The sequence below is a fragment of the Ceratotherium simum genome, chromosome 26 (assembly GCF_057802395.1).
Source record: "Ceratotherium simum simum isolate JZ-2026a chromosome 26, ASM5780239v1, whole genome shotgun sequence".
Classification (NCBI taxonomy): Eukaryota; Metazoa; Chordata; class Mammalia; order Perissodactyla; family Rhinocerotidae; genus Ceratotherium; species Ceratotherium simum.
The window spans coordinates 7,664,856-7,680,151 of record NC_141925.1 but is presented as its reverse complement, the minus strand read 5'-3'; the positions used below and the strand labels follow the sequence as shown (position 1 = coordinate 7,680,151).

The window sequence follows — 15,296 nt, the reverse complement described above, 5'->3', positions numbered from 1 at the left end:
GGGCTGAGCCTCCTCTCGGGGCCTCAATGGTGGCAACACATCCCCGACCACCTTGGGGATCCACCGTCCCAAGGAGAGCCTCGTGCTGCTGCCACGGTGGCTCTCGTGTGTTTCTACTACGTATTCCTCTTGCTGAGGCTGGCCTTAAACCCCGGCTCTGCTCTCAGTTCCCAGTTTAGATTCAGTCCCGGCCTTGGGATTTCTGACAGCTGCCCAGGACAGCTCCCCATACCCTCTGTGTGACGCACAGGACTGACTCCTCCGCATCCCCCAACTGTCCCAGGCGCCCTCTCCTGAATTTCAGACCCATGAGATTCCCTGTCCTCCTGTCATTTAGGACTCCTACTGCCCAACTTGTAATGAATGCCCCTGGGAAAGAAAATACAGCGGAATAATAAAATAAAAAGAGCAAGGGCTTTGAAATGCAAATAGGATTAAACAGCACTGGTGTTCTGGAAAGCACTCGAGGTGGGCAATATATAATTCAAAAGCCAAACTGAAAAGGCTCGATTCTCGCCTCCGCTGAGGCATCAGGTGTCCAGAGAGAGGAGGGAGGCTTAATCTTACTCTCATGTGGGACAGAAGCCACCACTCAGTTTGAGCTGGGCCGACGGGTAAAGGGCGGGTGAGGGGGAAAAAAAACCATTTGTCCATTTCCTCCCTTGACGCCCAAATTGAACAATGAAATTGCAAAAACACTTCTATACTTACTGGCATAGTTTTGTCTCCGAAGAAATAAATGGTCTTATAGCCGTCCTTCTCCACATGTCCCAGGCAATACCTCTTGTCCCATCCATCAGGAAAGACATCGAGGCTGATCTGGCCTCCTGCCGGGCGGGGACGGGAAACACAGAAGCCAAAGGTGAAAAGGAGGCTGCTGCTATGTCACTGCAAAAGGGGTGCAGTTCACCCGTCAGCAGCTGAAGGGCCACGACTGGTTCTTAAGGCCCTCATTTGCTCCCTACATTACTTTAGGGAGGTTCTAGAAATTAACTTCACATTATGTTTTTTTCCAACATTATTTCACCAAAAATCTAAAATTTAAAATCTAAAACTAAGACCTAGAGTGCCAACTGGGAATGTAGAATGCTTTTGTGTGTGAGTGCTCTGTCAAGCGAGCGAGTTTCAATGAAGCATGCGGGTGAAAATCTGACAGCAGCCTCAGTCAGCTGTGCTCATTGGGGGCTTTACCACAAGCTCAGTGGGAAACGTCTGGAAGCAGGCTGCATCCAGCTCATGTCGCAGGCAAAGGGAAAATCATACCGAAGGTGATTTACAGGCAGCTTTCACGGGCGACAAAGACCCTTTCAAAGCTTTGTCAGAAAGATGTTCATCATGCAGTTCAAGAACACTTAAAGATCCACCCATTCATCTATTATACATAATTCCTTTGCAATCCCAATTTCCCTGCAGCCCAAGCATTTATTAGAGCTTGTAAAATGAGACAGCTTTAAGTAATCACTCATCAGCACTGACAGGAGAAGTCAGTTTGCTCAAAGCATCTGACAGGCCTATTCTACCAAAAAATAAGTCTGAGACATCAGCGCTGCAGGAAGCTCTGCATCAGACACCAGGAACGTTCACGTGCCGGTCTGCCATTGCAAATAAAAGCTTTGTGACCTTAGACAAGTCCCTTCTCCTTTCTGGGCCTCGGTTTCTTGATTTGTAAAACCAACCCAACTGACTTCTAAGGTTCCTTGCCATTCAAACACTGTATGATTCCAGAACACATTCAGTCTCATTTATCTGAGGGGCTCCCATCCCATCTCCCTCCTATGGAGTTCATATGTGCTTGTCTTCTGCCCAAAGATGTGAGGGTCAGTTCTTCATTAAGCAAGATGCTCTTACTTTTGACCAGAAGTGCAGGGAGGAAGAATCCTGCTGGGGCAGAATTTAGAACCAAACTCGGTAGCCTAGAAGTCATTTCCTCACTGGGCAAGTCTCTGCTGTGGCTGATTACGCACGAGAGCGGTTTTCCCCTAGACTGGCTGCTTGTTAAATCCTCTTGGCCACCTGAAAACTGGGCACAGTCCAATTCCAAGAGCTCACTGGCCCCCAACAAACTCCTGGCAAATCATTACCAAAGCTTGAGACACATTTGAATATACAATACCTATGGAAAACGTGAGGCCTTTTCCTGCAAACTCTTTCTGCAGATCCGCTACAAATTTCTGTCTTATATTTTCTTTCTGAGAAAAACAAAAAGATACCGTTGTCCACTGTATTGCAGTTTAGAAAGCACACGTTAACAACTGGCCATAAAGTTGCACATCTTATCTTCATAAATCTAGGGTATTTCAGAAAGACTCACTTTATCAAGTTCATAGAACTCAATGCGTTCTTCTTGGCTGCAGTTTCTCCCAATAGGGGACACATTTAACATCCCGTTTCGGAATTCAATGAAAGTACCCCTGGGGAGGAAAAGGGCACAGAGGTTCCAGAGATACATTATTTATTTGGGCAACATTATAGATGGGTAAACAAGCTAAAAAGTTGAGCAATTGTAAAATACAGAGGGTGCAGTAATAAACGTTTCTCAGAGCTGAGCTGGGCCATATGGTAGCCATGAGCCACACGTGGCTATTGAGCCTCAAAATGTGGCTAACCCGAACTGAGATTAGATTTCAAAGAACTAGAATGAAAAAGGAATGTAATCTCATTAATAATGTTTATATTGACTATATGTTAAAATGATTCTATTTTGGATATATTGGGTTAAATAAAATATATTAAAATTAATTTCAGGGGCCAGCCTGGTTGCATAGCGGTTAAGTGCTCGCGCTCCGCTGCGGTGGCCCAGAGTTCGCAGGTTTGGATCCTAGGCGCGCACTGACACACCGCTGGTCAGGCCATGCTGCGGTGGTGTCCCATATAAAGTGGAGGAAGATGGGCACGGTTGTTAGTCCAGGGCCAGTCTTCCTCAGCAAGAAGAGAATTGGCAGATGTTAGCTCAGGGCTGCTCTTCTTCACAAAAAATACATAAATGAATAAAAGCTAAAAATTAAAAAAAAAATTAATTTCACCTGTTCCTCTCTGCTTTTTTTTTTTAACATGGCTACAGAAAACTTAAAATTGCATACATGGTTCACATTATATTTCTGTTGGACAGTGCTGCTGTGAGGCAGAGAATTTTATAGTTAATAAAGAGCTATGAAAATGATCACCAGCTCCTCAAGAGCAGTAGTTGTTCCCCGAGGAGTTTGGAAACACATGCCCCAGACATTGCTACATACTCCAGCGAAGCAAACCTACCTCTTCTTTGGGAGCTTAATTTTCGAAATGTAGCTCAGACAGTAGTTGATTAAATCTTGGATTAGGGCTTCACCCAGGTGACTTTGAATACTCTGGATAAAGAAAATACTGGGGTTACTTGATTCAGCAGGAGGCATTTTCAAAACAGCCTTACAACAAACCCAGGGCTGCAGCCACTGTCAGTCAAGGGTCACTAGGCTGACGCAGCGGTGAGGGTGACACGCCCCACTGCCTTTCTTTCTCTCCCTTTTTTCTCTGGTTGGAAACATCAGGCAAACCAGAAAGGGCTTTAGTCAAAAGCATTTTCTGCCTCACTACTCAAGATTTCTGTACTCCTTATCTTTCAAATGCTTCATGGGAGGCCCAAAGAGTTCATCGCTGCTGCTTTTATTCAATTAAAATATCCACAGACAGTGACAGAAAATGTGTTTGTTCCAGTTCAGCTTTCTCTTATGCCTGAACAGAACGATCTCACTATTAAGAAGAGCTACACGGTATCTCTTCAAAAAGCTGTGGCAAGGCAGCCTCCCCTGCTCTCTGCTATCAGAACAGAAATATTAGATCAGTGTCCTTAAAACACAATTATAAAAATTGAGTTAACTATCTGGAATGTGTAATAGTCACACAGTTCAACATTCAAAATGGAAAAGAGGGGCCAGGCTGGTGGCACAAGCGGTTAATTGCACGCGCTCCGCTGCGGCGGCCCAGGGTTCGCCAGTTCGGATCCTGGGTGCGCACCGACGCACTGCTTGTCAGGCCATGCTGTGGCGGCGTCCCATATAAAGTGGAAGAAGACGCACATGGATGTTAGCCCAGGGCCGGTCTTCCTCAGCAAAAAGAGGAGGATTGGCACGGGTGTTAGCTCAGGGCCAATCTTCCTCACAAAAAAAAAAAAAAAAGGAAAAGAATACAGGGTGAAGATTTATTCCCACTCCTGTTCCTCAACTCCCTAAAATACCTCCCCAGAGGCATTCAATGTCAAATACCTTTTTAGAAAACATTTTAGTAGTAGCATACATAAGTTTGGATACTCCAGAACCTACCTGTTTACACAAGAGTTTCCCGTCTTTGTACGCTACCAAGCCATTTTCTGGAAACACATAATCATATTTTTCAACCACTGCAACCAAAACAAAAGAAAACTTAGAATGCAATGAATTGAAACCTGTGTTTCTATTTCTTGATTAGCATTTATCACCAATAAAACTGCTAAATTCCAGTAAGGGCTGCAAGAGCCTATCCCGTCTTAACATATTGGGAGAGTGGAAAAAAACTCCTTAAAAAATTTTTTTAGGGGCCAGCCCAGTGGCGCAAGCGGTTAAGTGTGCGCACTCTGCTGCAGTGGCCCGGGGTTCGCCGGTTCGGATCCCGGGCGCGCACAGACGCACCGCTTGGCAAGTCACACTGTGGCGGCATCCCATGTAAAGTGGAGGAAGATGGGCACGGATGTTAGCCCAGGGCTAATCTTCCTCAGCAAAAAAAGAGGAGGATTGGCATCTGATGTTAGCTCAGGGCTGATCTTCCTCACAAAAAAAAAAATTTTTTTTTAAAGACTCTTAACTCCAAATTTAAAAGATAATGACTGGGTTGGAGAGGGGAGACTTGGTGATGGGTCATTTCATGTCTCTGCCTTCAGCCTGCCCATCTGTAAAGAAAACAGGAGCCACTGATGGCTCCCAAACCTCGCTTAGAGGCAGCATCGCCAGGGCAGCAGTGAAAATGTGCAGATTTCCAGGCTCTGCTCTTACCTGAAACAGAATCTGCAGGGGCCAGGCTAAAAATCAGATTTTTTTAAAAAAAGCTCTTTAGGTGATTCTTATATTCATTCAGATTTGGAGACCACCTATATAAATCTTAACGGATTCTCAAACTCTAGGCACTGGTTAAATGCAGATTCCCACGCACCATGTGTTGGGCGGGGCGGGTGGGGGGGCATATCTGTATTTAACACGCTCCCCAGGTGATTCTGATACAGGTGGCTCTTCAACTTTCTTCTAGCTGTGAATGTTTTGACTCACACTCTGAAATGTACAGACACTGTCCTACCCTGACACAAAACCTCTCTGAGCCTGTGGTTAAATGCAGGACCAGAGGCAGAGAGTGCAACCAGGACCAAGTAACAGGATTTCCGGGCTGCATGTGCCCATTATGTTCTTTACAGCGTTTCTAAGCAGAGCACCTACAGAAAAATTAAGTGTAAGCGGAAGACAGGGTTTTAAGTGGACTGCACAGATTACCCTTTCAGTAACTGATCCAATAGATACAGCCTACACAGTCTGGACTCTGAGATATTACACCTTGAACAGTGGTTCTCAACTGAGAGTGATTCTGCCCCCCTAGAGGATATGTGGCAGTGTCAGGAGATGTTTTTGGTTGTCACACTAGAAGTGGGGCGCTACCGGCATCAAGTGAGTAGAGGCCAGGGATGCTGTTAACATCCTACGGTGCACAGGACAACCCCCACAAAAGAAAATTATCTGGCACAAAATGTCAACAGTGCTGAAAAGAATGATCGATTCATCCATTTCTCCACCTACTATTTCTTATAGGCCAGGCACCCTGGAGGTCCTGGGCTACCAGATCCACAGTCTTAGTCTTCAAGACAAACATATAACCAGACAGTTTCCAAAAACCAGAGGGTGCCACCCTAGCAGGGTTGTGCCTTAGAACCTCTTGGGGGTAGTTGCTAAAATACAATTCCCAGGCCCTATAGACCTGTGGAGTCAGAATCTCCAATGAAGGGGCCAATAGGAATCTCCAGGATCTCCTGTGCTGGAGATCCTGGCTCAGTAGGTCGGGGAGGAGCCTGGGTGAGTCATGACCAGGGAACTCTGGGAAATGCTGTGTTAGGCAGAGAGGAGGCACCTAGACCCAGAGGACACCTCAACACGTGGCTGAGAAGGGCGGTCAGGAGATGGGGCTTGAGTGGAGACCAGAAGGGCAGTGGACGGGGACAAGAAGAAGTATTCCAGGGAAAGACACAGACACTCACCCTTCTAGGTGAATCTACCAATGCATCTGAGCACCTCGAGCTCCATCAGCAACTCCAGAAATTTATTTAGAGGATTAAAAACAGAGAAAAAACAAAGGCAGGAAAACTGTTTCCCCAAACAAGGAAGGAGGAAGCCCGTCACATGGAGATGAGGGCTCGGGCTGTCTACCCCACTTAATGGCTACAGGGCCCACTGTGCTCGTGAAAAGTTAATCTTTTACCAAAAGGTAATTAGCAATGTATGGTTTACCATCATTTCCCAGTTGTTCCTGCACTTTCTCAAAGTCCGACCCGCCTACTACTCCGATTTTGATCTTCTGCCTCAATTTCTGTACAAAGTCATCCATTTCTTTGGTAATTTTCTACATGTCAAAAACGAAAATAGAACAGTCATGAGCCATAAAGTAACCGGGAAAAGAAACTTGCAAGAGTAACACAACCCTTACTTCCACATGTGCCAATTCAGATTCTAGGTCTGTAGATAAGTCCAAATATTTTAGTTGTGATTTTGGGACACTGTTTACCAGAAAAAACTTACTAAATTTTACTTATTTTTACTTAGTTTAAAACACGCTAGTAATAGATTAACAGCCGTCGTGTCTGTTCCAGGTATTTTTCTTTGCGTTCATACTCATTCTATGTCCTGTGCAGTCACCTGCTTTTTCAGCACTGAGTTGTGGTGATCCTTCCAGGCCCATACACACAGATCTAGCACATTCCTTTCAAATGCTACACTGCACTCCCTTTACAGATTTAACATAATGAGATTAAAGAGGAAGTTCAGAATTGATTTATTATAATTATACACCCCCCCAAAACACAAGAGTAAGATCATTAGATTTTTTAGTCTCTCCTAAAAGAAAAGCTCCTATCTATAAACAGCAGTCTCAATGGTACAATTTTATGCTAATTAAATTCCAAACTGTGTGCCAATCCAAAAGAAATTATAAACTAAGATGAAAAGACATCCCTGTATTAAGACAAATGACAATGAATTTTTAAAAGTCTTATTTCATTACTTTTAGCAATCTTAAACACTTACCCGGAATATCTTTACAAATAAAGTTACCAGAAATGAAAAACAAAACCAAAAACCCCACTTAACTTCAATAAATAAACATCTAGAGTTCAATCTTCTCTTTTTGTAAAAAAATTTTTTTACAGTAATACATACATATGATTAATAAAATAAAATTGTACACAAGGGCTTATAAGAGAATGCAATCTTTTCTACACCTTCCGGTGGAATCTCGACCTAGCAGACAAAATCTGGAATTGCACTAGGGGCCTCTATGAGTCAACGACTGTGACAACAGGTCCCCGAGTTGCCCAAGTGGTTTACGCAGACCTGACATCAGACGGAGAGGAAATGGGGAAGACTCCTTTGATTGCAAAATATTAAAAGTCCAGTACTAACAATAACAACAACAAAGGCAATACCTCCATCTTCAAACGGAACCCTAAGCGTACCATTTATTCTCTCTCAACCCTGATGCACACTAGTGAGCTGGATGGTACTGTGGTCGGCCATCAGACCTGTTCCACATGTGAATGGGTTGTAGAAGGCACCCAAGTGGCAGCACATACTTCTGGACAGGAAATGAGACCCAGCTGCTTGTGACCACAACAGAGCATCTAAACTACATCCCACTGCAGGAGAGATCTTTAGGGCAAAATAACCACATAGCAAAATTGTCGTGATGTTCCCAAATACCTCTTATGCTGATAATTACAAGGAATTCTTTATAAGTCACCCAGACAAAATAAAACACAAAGATCCAAAAGCTTGAAATTAAGGTGGAAAAAAAAATTATAAAAGGCTTTTTTGGGACAATTAAGGAAACCTGACTGGAGTAGAGGAAGAGTCAGCAAAATAAGGCCTGTGGGCCAGAACTGGCCCCTGCCTGTCTCTGTGAAGGACGACTGCAGCACAGCCACGTCCACTCACTTACGCAGTGTCCGCGGCTACAACAGAGCTGAGCAGTCGTGACAGAGACCACACGGCCTGCGAAGCCTCAACTACTTACTATCTGGCTTTTTACAGAAGAGTTTGCCGGCCCTTGGACTGGGGTATTAACACGAGAGAACTGGCGATAGTTTTCTTAGGTGTGATGATGACACTGTGGTTACGACAGACGTTGTCCTTGAGAGATGCAGGCTCAAACATTTAGGGGTAAAGAACTGTGATGACTGCAGCTTAGGAAGCGGTACAGCAAAGATTAAAAAAAAAGAGATAAAGTTAATATCAACCATCGTTGAATTTAAGTGGTAGGGATATGGCTGTTCTGGGCACTATTTTTTCAGTGATTCTATATGTTTGAAATTTTTCATGATGGAAAGTTGGAAAACAATTCACCTAGCTTTATGCCCCTCTTCTTTTTGCAGGCTTTTGTTCCAAGTCTCGGTTGTTTTTAGATGGAATGGCATTTCTCAGGAAAGTACTCAGCACAACAAAATTCTACTAAAACAGTGAAATGTGCAAAGATTTTAATTAGATTTTACCTGTTTAGGTCATATCCTCTTTCAGCAGCTGCAAGAAAAGATAACCTATTCTTCTGCTTCTGGATTGTATTCTGCTTACCAATGTTTGAGAATGCATGTATTGAGAAAGAGAAAGGTTGCATAATGAATAGATTTGTTGCTAAAATAATTTTTATTTTTTACCTACAGCACACAGAAACAATTCTCTCTTAAACTACAGAATTTTTTTTTGAGTGTAAAAATTATTTATGTTCACTGCAAAGAATATAATGTTTAAAATGTTTTAATGTGGGGCCGGCCCCGTGGCTTAGCGGTTAAGTGTGTGTGCTCTGCTGCTGGCAGCCCGGGTTCGGATCCCGGGCGCGCACCGACGCACCGCTTCTCCAGCCATGCTGAGGCCGGATTCCACATATAGCAACTAGAAGGATGTGCAACTATGACATACAACTATCTACTGGGACTTTGCGGGGGTGGGGGGAAGGAGGATTAGCATGGATGACAGCTCAGGGCTGATCTTCCTCACTAAAAAAGAAAAAAAAATGCTTTAAGGGAATAACGGGTTTTAACGGAGTCCAATGGGTTGCCTGGTTTCTTTACTATTTCATACTTTATGCTTATATATCCTGATTCCTTCTGGGAATCAGAAGCATTTCCTAAATTACATACCCAGCAATCAGAACAGCTTCCACCTTAGAACAGTGGCAGAAAATGACAAATTTAACAAATAACAATGCCCCGAGGCCCAGAGACTTGTACCAGATCTGCTGTGTGAAATCGAGAAGGTCATGGTTTCACAGGGTCTCAGTTTCCTTACATTTAAAACGTAGTAACAACTATTCTACCCGGGATGAAGGAGGGAGAAAGGTTGAGAGGGTCCAATGACATAATGTAAAGAAGCTTGGAATGTACCCTGTAGACCATTATGGCCAACAGGCCAAATTGAGCAGCTGGCTGTTTTTGTAATAAGTAAATAAAACAAACTTCTACTGGAACACAGCCACGCTGTGTCTACATATGGTCTATGGCTACTTTTGCATTAAAGTCGCATTAGTTACGACAGACCATATGGTCAGCAAAGACAAAAGTATTTGCCATCTGGCTCTTTACAAACCATGAACTGCTGACTTCTGCTCTAGACCACTATGGGCTTTTAACAACTCCCTAGTGTGTCTTGATCACTGAATCTCAAGAGTCAAAAAGAGGCCAGCCCCGTGGCTTAGCAGTTATCTATAAGGATGTGCAACTATGGCATACAACTACCTACTGGGGACGGAATGTCTAAAAGAAAAAACAAAGCCTTGTCGGCAAAAAAAAAAAAAAAGAGTCAAAAAGGGCCTTTCGAGAACTTGCAGTTGAGTATCATCACTAGGTAAATCAAACCTGCGACTCACAAAGATAAAATGATATGGTTAGGGTCACACAGTCGACGTGGAATTCTGGAGGATGCCACTACTACCACCTAGCCAAAACTAAGGGTGGCAGGGACAGAACTTGAAGATAGTGAGGCCATTTGGGCCCACTCTCAAGTTCAAATGGCTGGTGTTCAGTGACCAATTTGTGCAACGGGGAGGCCAGAGCAAGCTTGAACACAAATGCTGATCTTAACTCAAACCTATCCGTGCCGGTAGCAGCAAAATCTGGAAGTGGGAAGCACGTTTCCATGGGTCCAAGGGGGCTCTCAGCAGGCAGCCTGTAACAATCTAGGTCTCCTCCATAACCCTAGTCCACTGCAGAGGCTGGAGGAGGGGGTGGTGGCGGCGGATAATATTTATTGGATATCAGCGAACACGGCCTACCGTATGCAAGATACTTTCATGAACTTACTTGACTTCATTCGACCTTCACAATCACCATATGTAACACGTAATGTCCCCATTTAAAGCTGTGGATGCTGAGGCCCTGGGGTTAAGCTACTTGCTGAAGGTCACACAGCTGTCCAGAGCTAAAGCTGAGACTCTACTAGGTCTGTTTGACTTAGAAACATGCTTTTCCTCTCAGGCTACAAGGCACAGCCCATAGTCGACCCGGGCTTGCGGTGCGAGTCCAGAATTGCGTTTCCCAACCCAATACAAACTTCTTGCTCTCAAGAGTTTTTCGGCCCCGTCCCATCTCTCCGAGCAGCCTGAGGTCTTGAAGAGCTGGCTGGGGTTCCGTCGCATCCCTCCAGGGCACCCAGAAGCGAGTTTAGCCCCGCCACAGCAGGGAGGCGGTTCTTGGACGCCCCTCGACGCCCACCCCGGGCGGCCGTTCGCCCCGCATGGGAGCAGCAGGGGGCTCTGCACTGGCTGCTGCCCGCCCGCCGGGCGCCGCCTACCTGCCGTGGTGGCGTCAGGGTGCCGTCCACGTCGAAGAGGCAGAGCGCTGGCCCAGGAGCCGCCATGTCCAGACTTTGCCTCACACACGACTTGACTCGTTGGCACTGGGAACTCGGCCCGGAACTTCCGGGTTCGGCCCCCGTGTCGCAGGGCACGCCGGGAGGAGGAGAATCCGCTCCCACAATGCCTGGGACTAACGTCAGCTAGTCTCGCCGGACCACAAATCCCAGAGTGCAACGCGCCCCAGAGCTGGCCTACTACGGCCGAGCATGCGCTCTTAGAGTTTCCGGGGGAAGATGGGATTCACTTCCGGCAGCAGGAAGCTGGGCCATGGTAAGTAGGCGAGTGCTGGGAACTCAGGGAGGTGACCTGCTTTTGGGGTCGGAGTCAGGGCTGGGGGAGGCAGGCAGACGCCTGGGGTTCCGATGCGGAGAATCCGCGGCGGATACTTCCGGGGTGGGTTACGATTTGCAATCGCCCGGCTTCCTCTGCGCTCAGGTCACGTGGGCCAGCAACAGCGGTAATTAAATCTGACTGAGTGCGCACCGCGCAAGTCCATCAAGTGCATTTGAGGATTTTAAAAGCATTACCTCAGTCAGCGTGTTCCGAATCCCCATTTGAAAGATGGAGAAACTGAGGCGTACAGAGGAGGAGTAACTTGCCCAAGGACCCGTAGCTGGTGACTGCAGGAGCCAGGACGAGAACCCAGATCTGGCCCGAAAACCCAAGGCATCTTTCCCTGCACTACTCAAGGTGTAGAACTGTGCGTCTAATAAAATCCTTGGGCCTCATCCCTCCCTCCTCCCTCGTTCTTCCCCCTCCCCCTAACTAGGCTAAGAACACAGCATTTCCCTTCAGCACCCAGGATGATGCTTTCCCCTGGCAGAGAATTGGAAAGTTGTGAGGATGCATATCTCATGGATTTGTTCCCCACCAGAACATTGATTGTTTAGCTTCCTGCTTGGGTAAATGTTCGCACAGCCTTATGCTTCCAGCGCCTGGCCCAGAGTTGGCCCTCTCTGGGTATTTGATGAATGAATCTCCTTGAACTGCCTAGAGGAAAGGGGATCTGTTTGAATCAGACCCTGCCCCACTCGCTGGCTGTGTGTCTGGGTAAATTTCTTACCTTCTCTGGGCTTCTCGGTGGTAATGTGGAAGGAGGGATGCTTGTCTTGCGCAGCTTGCATGAAGATCACATGAGGTACAGCATCTGGCTTTCCCTTTCTCTCTGTCTCTGGCAATAATGGCGACCTCACAGGATGGTCGGGAGCCTTGGTGTAAGATGCTTTGCAGATGTCCATTGTGTGATTAGCATGGTTGAGTTCCATGAGAGAAATGGTCTCCTGTCTCCCTTGCAGGCTGCCCTCCTCCGGGTTGTGCCGCGGTTGCCAGGGCCAGCGGCGTGGGGAAGGCCTCTCTACCGGCTATGGTGCTGCAGTGGGCAGGATCCTAGGAGGTGGGTGGGGAGCAAGTCGCCCGCCTCCAAGGAGAAGCCACCAGGCACAGAGACAGAGAAATTCCAGATGGTCTACCGATTTGATGCCATCAGAGCCTTCGGGTACTTGTCTCAGCTGAAGGTGGCACAGACGGCCCTGACGGTGGTGGCCCTGCCTCCTGGCCTCTACTGGTACTCCCAGGGCCTCATGACTTTCAACTCCCTGTGCCTCGTGGGCGGGATCGCTGGCTTTGCCCTGGCCATGCTGTGCTGGATGAGTTATTTCTTCCGGAGGCTGGTGGGCATCCTGTACGTGAACGAGTCAGGCACCGTGCTGCGGGTGGCTCACCTGACCTTCTGGGGTTGGCGACAGGACACGTATTGCCCCGTGGCCGACGTGGTCCCCATGACGGAAACCAAGGACCGGCCCCAGGAGCTGTTCGTGCGTATCCAGCAGTACAGCGGGAAGCAGACCTTCTACCTCACCCTGCGCTACGGCCGCGTCCTGGACAGGGAGCGTTTCATGCAGGTGTTCGGGATGCTGGACACGCTCAAGTGAACAGCTGGGAGCCGGGCCTCTGGGTCACCCTGGGCCACCTGGATCTCCCATGGGAAGGCCGAGGGTGTGGGTGAGGCTGAAGAAGGGGACCGGGCAGCTGGAGACTTTGCCAAGGCCTCTGGGGACTTGTCTTTTGGGATGCGGAAAATTCACAGGCAGAAGCTAGTAACTGGGTTTAGGAAAGAGGCCCTTCGTGAGAATACTTACTGCACTTGTGTGTGACATTCAAACAGGTAATGGCCAGGAGTTTCTGTTAAGAGCCAGTTCTTGGGGGAAGCTATGCCAGATTCACTCAGACAGTAACTGCTGTGAGGTCGGAAGTCAGAGAGATGTGGCGGGGAGCACAGGATTGGGAGTTGGAAGACTCCCTGTCCTCAACTCCCTGTCCTCGGGCAGGTTATTGAGTCTCTCTGAACCTCTGTTTTCAGATCTGTACAATGGAAAATCCTGCCTGTCTATGCGATGAGTGCGAGAACAAATACATGTCAAGGGTTTTGCAAACTCAACAGCCAGGAGCAAACGTGAACCATTAATCCAGGGGAGATGGGGCAGTGAAAGGCTTCTAGGCATTTGGTAGGGATTTTTCGAGCCCTGTGCTGTGCCCCTTTGTGGGCCCAGGGGCAGAAGGGACTGGGAGGAAGCCTAGAGGTGGGTCATCACATCTTGCCAGGACAGTAACTGCACAGTGGCTGGGGCAGGGATGTTGTCTACACGAGCACAGCCCCCTTGCTAGGACTGTGTTCACCACCCAGGGGTCTAGGGGCTTGCATCTGCAGTGTGATAAAGTCAGATGAACTATATGCTGGGGCATTATTTTATAAACTAAAGCCAGTTATATGCATTGCCCCCCATAATTAGTAATATATGTTTATTATACAATTTGTAATAGAGTAAAGAGGAAGGAAGACATGATCATTATAATTCTGCCACTCAAAAGTCAATGACTAAATGTTTTGTTGTGTAGCCTTCCCGTCCTTTTTTTATTGTAGGATAATATACATAACTTAAATTTATCCTTTTAACCATTTCTAAGTGTATAATTCTGTGGTATTAAGTACATTCACAGTGTTGTGAAACCATCACCTTTATCCACTTCCAGAACTTTTTCATCATCTCAAATAGAAACTCTGAACCCATTAAACAGGAACTCCTCATTTCCCCTCCCTCAGCCCTTGGCAACCACTAATCTGCTTTCTGTCTCTATGGATTTGCCTATTCTGGACATTTCATATAAATGGAATCCTACACTGAGTGGCCTTTTGTGTCTGGCTTCTTTCACTTGGCATAATGTTTTCCGGGTTCATCCATGTGGTAGCAGGTATCAGAACTTCATTCCTTTTTTATGGCTGAATAATATATCTATATACCATCTTTTGTTTATCCAATCATCTGTTGATGGACATTTTGATTGTTTCCACCTTTTGGCTATGGTGAATAATGCTGCTACGAACTAATGCTGCTGTGAACATTGGTGTAGAAATATCTGAGTGCCTGCTTTCAGTTCTTTTGGGTATATACTGAAAAGTGGATGCCTGGATCATACGGTAAGTCTTTTTTTTTTTTTTTTTTAAGATTTTATTTATTTTTTCCCCCCAAAGCCCCAGTAGTTGTATGTCATAGCTGCACATCCTTCTAGTTGCTGTATGTGGGACGCGGCCTCAGCATGGCCGGAGAAGCGGTGCGTTGGTGCGCGCCTGGGATCCGAACCCGGGCCGCCAGTAGCGGAGCGCGCGCACTTAACTGCTAAGCCACGGGGCTGGCCCCATACGGTAATTCTATGTTTGACTTTTTGAGGACCTGCCAAACTTTTCCATGGCACCTGCACCATTTTATATTCCCACCAGCAATGCATGAGAGTTCCAGTTTCTCCGCATCTATTTTTTTTTTTTGACAATAGCCATCCTAATGGGTGTGAAATGTTATCTCATTGTACTTCTAATCTTTTTAAAAACATAGATGTTATACTGTATCTGAAATTGTTTGGGTTTTTTGCTTCATGTTATAATTTTTTTTCCCCCCCAAAGCCCCAGTAGATAGTTGTATGTCATAGCTGCACATCCTTCTAGTTGCTGTATGTGGGACGTGGCCTCAGCATGGCCAGAGAAGCGGTGCGTCGGTGCGCGCCCGGGATCCGAACCCGGGCCGCCAGTAGCAGAGCGCGCGCACTTAACCGCTAAGCCACGGGGCCGGCCCAGCTTCGTTATAACACAAGACTATCTCAGTTATAAACACTCAGTAAAAATATTCAGTCACAAGAAAAAA

General features: G+C 46.5%; 2 protein-coding genes across 5 annotated transcripts in view; one reads left to right on the top strand and one right to left on the bottom strand.

The window, feature by feature from the left end:
- The window catches only part of PMM2 (phosphomannomutase 2), a 29,015-nt gene extending 17,833 nt beyond the window's left edge, over nucleotides 1-11,182 (bottom strand). Inside the window, exons 1-8 of one of the 4 annotated variants that reach the window (XM_087449606.1) lie at nucleotides 11,040-11,109; nucleotides 8,601-8,705; nucleotides 6,495-6,606; nucleotides 4,296-4,372; nucleotides 3,253-3,344; nucleotides 2,312-2,411; nucleotides 2,114-2,189; nucleotides 712-827 (exon numbers count right to left, since the gene is read on the bottom strand). In XM_087449606.1, coding sequence (XP_087305732.1) covers nucleotides 712-827; nucleotides 2,114-2,189; nucleotides 2,312-2,411; nucleotides 3,253-3,344; nucleotides 4,296-4,372; nucleotides 6,495-6,591 — 558 coding nt within the window. In that variant the 5' untranslated portion in view covers nucleotides 6,592-6,606; nucleotides 8,601-8,705; nucleotides 11,040-11,109. Of the gene's footprint in view, nucleotides 1-711; nucleotides 828-2,113; nucleotides 2,190-2,311; nucleotides 2,412-3,252; nucleotides 3,345-4,295; nucleotides 4,373-6,494; nucleotides 6,607-8,271; nucleotides 8,441-8,600; nucleotides 8,706-8,746; nucleotides 8,916-11,039 lie in introns of those variants that run through there. The other 3 variants (XM_004438082.3, XM_087449608.1, XM_087449605.1) reach the window with 3 other exon arrangements.
- On the top strand, nucleotides 11,104-14,285 carry TMEM186 (transmembrane protein 186). The gene is made up of 3 exons (XM_087417805.1): nucleotides 11,104-11,170; nucleotides 11,273-11,373; nucleotides 12,399-14,285. The coding sequence occupies exons 1-3, from the start codon at nucleotides 11,104-11,106 to the stop codon at nucleotides 13,032-13,034; spliced, it is 804 nt and encodes a 267-aa protein (XP_087273931.1). The 3' UTR covers nucleotides 13,035-14,285.
- Nucleotides 14,286-15,296: the final 1,011 nt, after the last annotated feature.

Bases quoted from the DNA above. Each gene is read 5' to 3' on its own strand.
- TMEM186 (XM_087417805.1), top strand. From the start codon at position 11,104: ATGTCCAGACTTTGCCTCACACACGACTTGACTCGTTGGCACTGGGAA. The intron at 11,171-11,272 runs GTTCGGCCCCCG...CAAATCCCAGAG, and splicing joins ACTCGGCCCGGAACTTCCGG to TGCAACGCGCCCCAGAGCTG. The intron at 11,374-12,398 runs GTAAGTAGGCGA...TCTCCCTTGCAG, and splicing joins CAGCAGGAAGCTGGGCCATG to GCTGCCCTCCTCCGGGTTGT.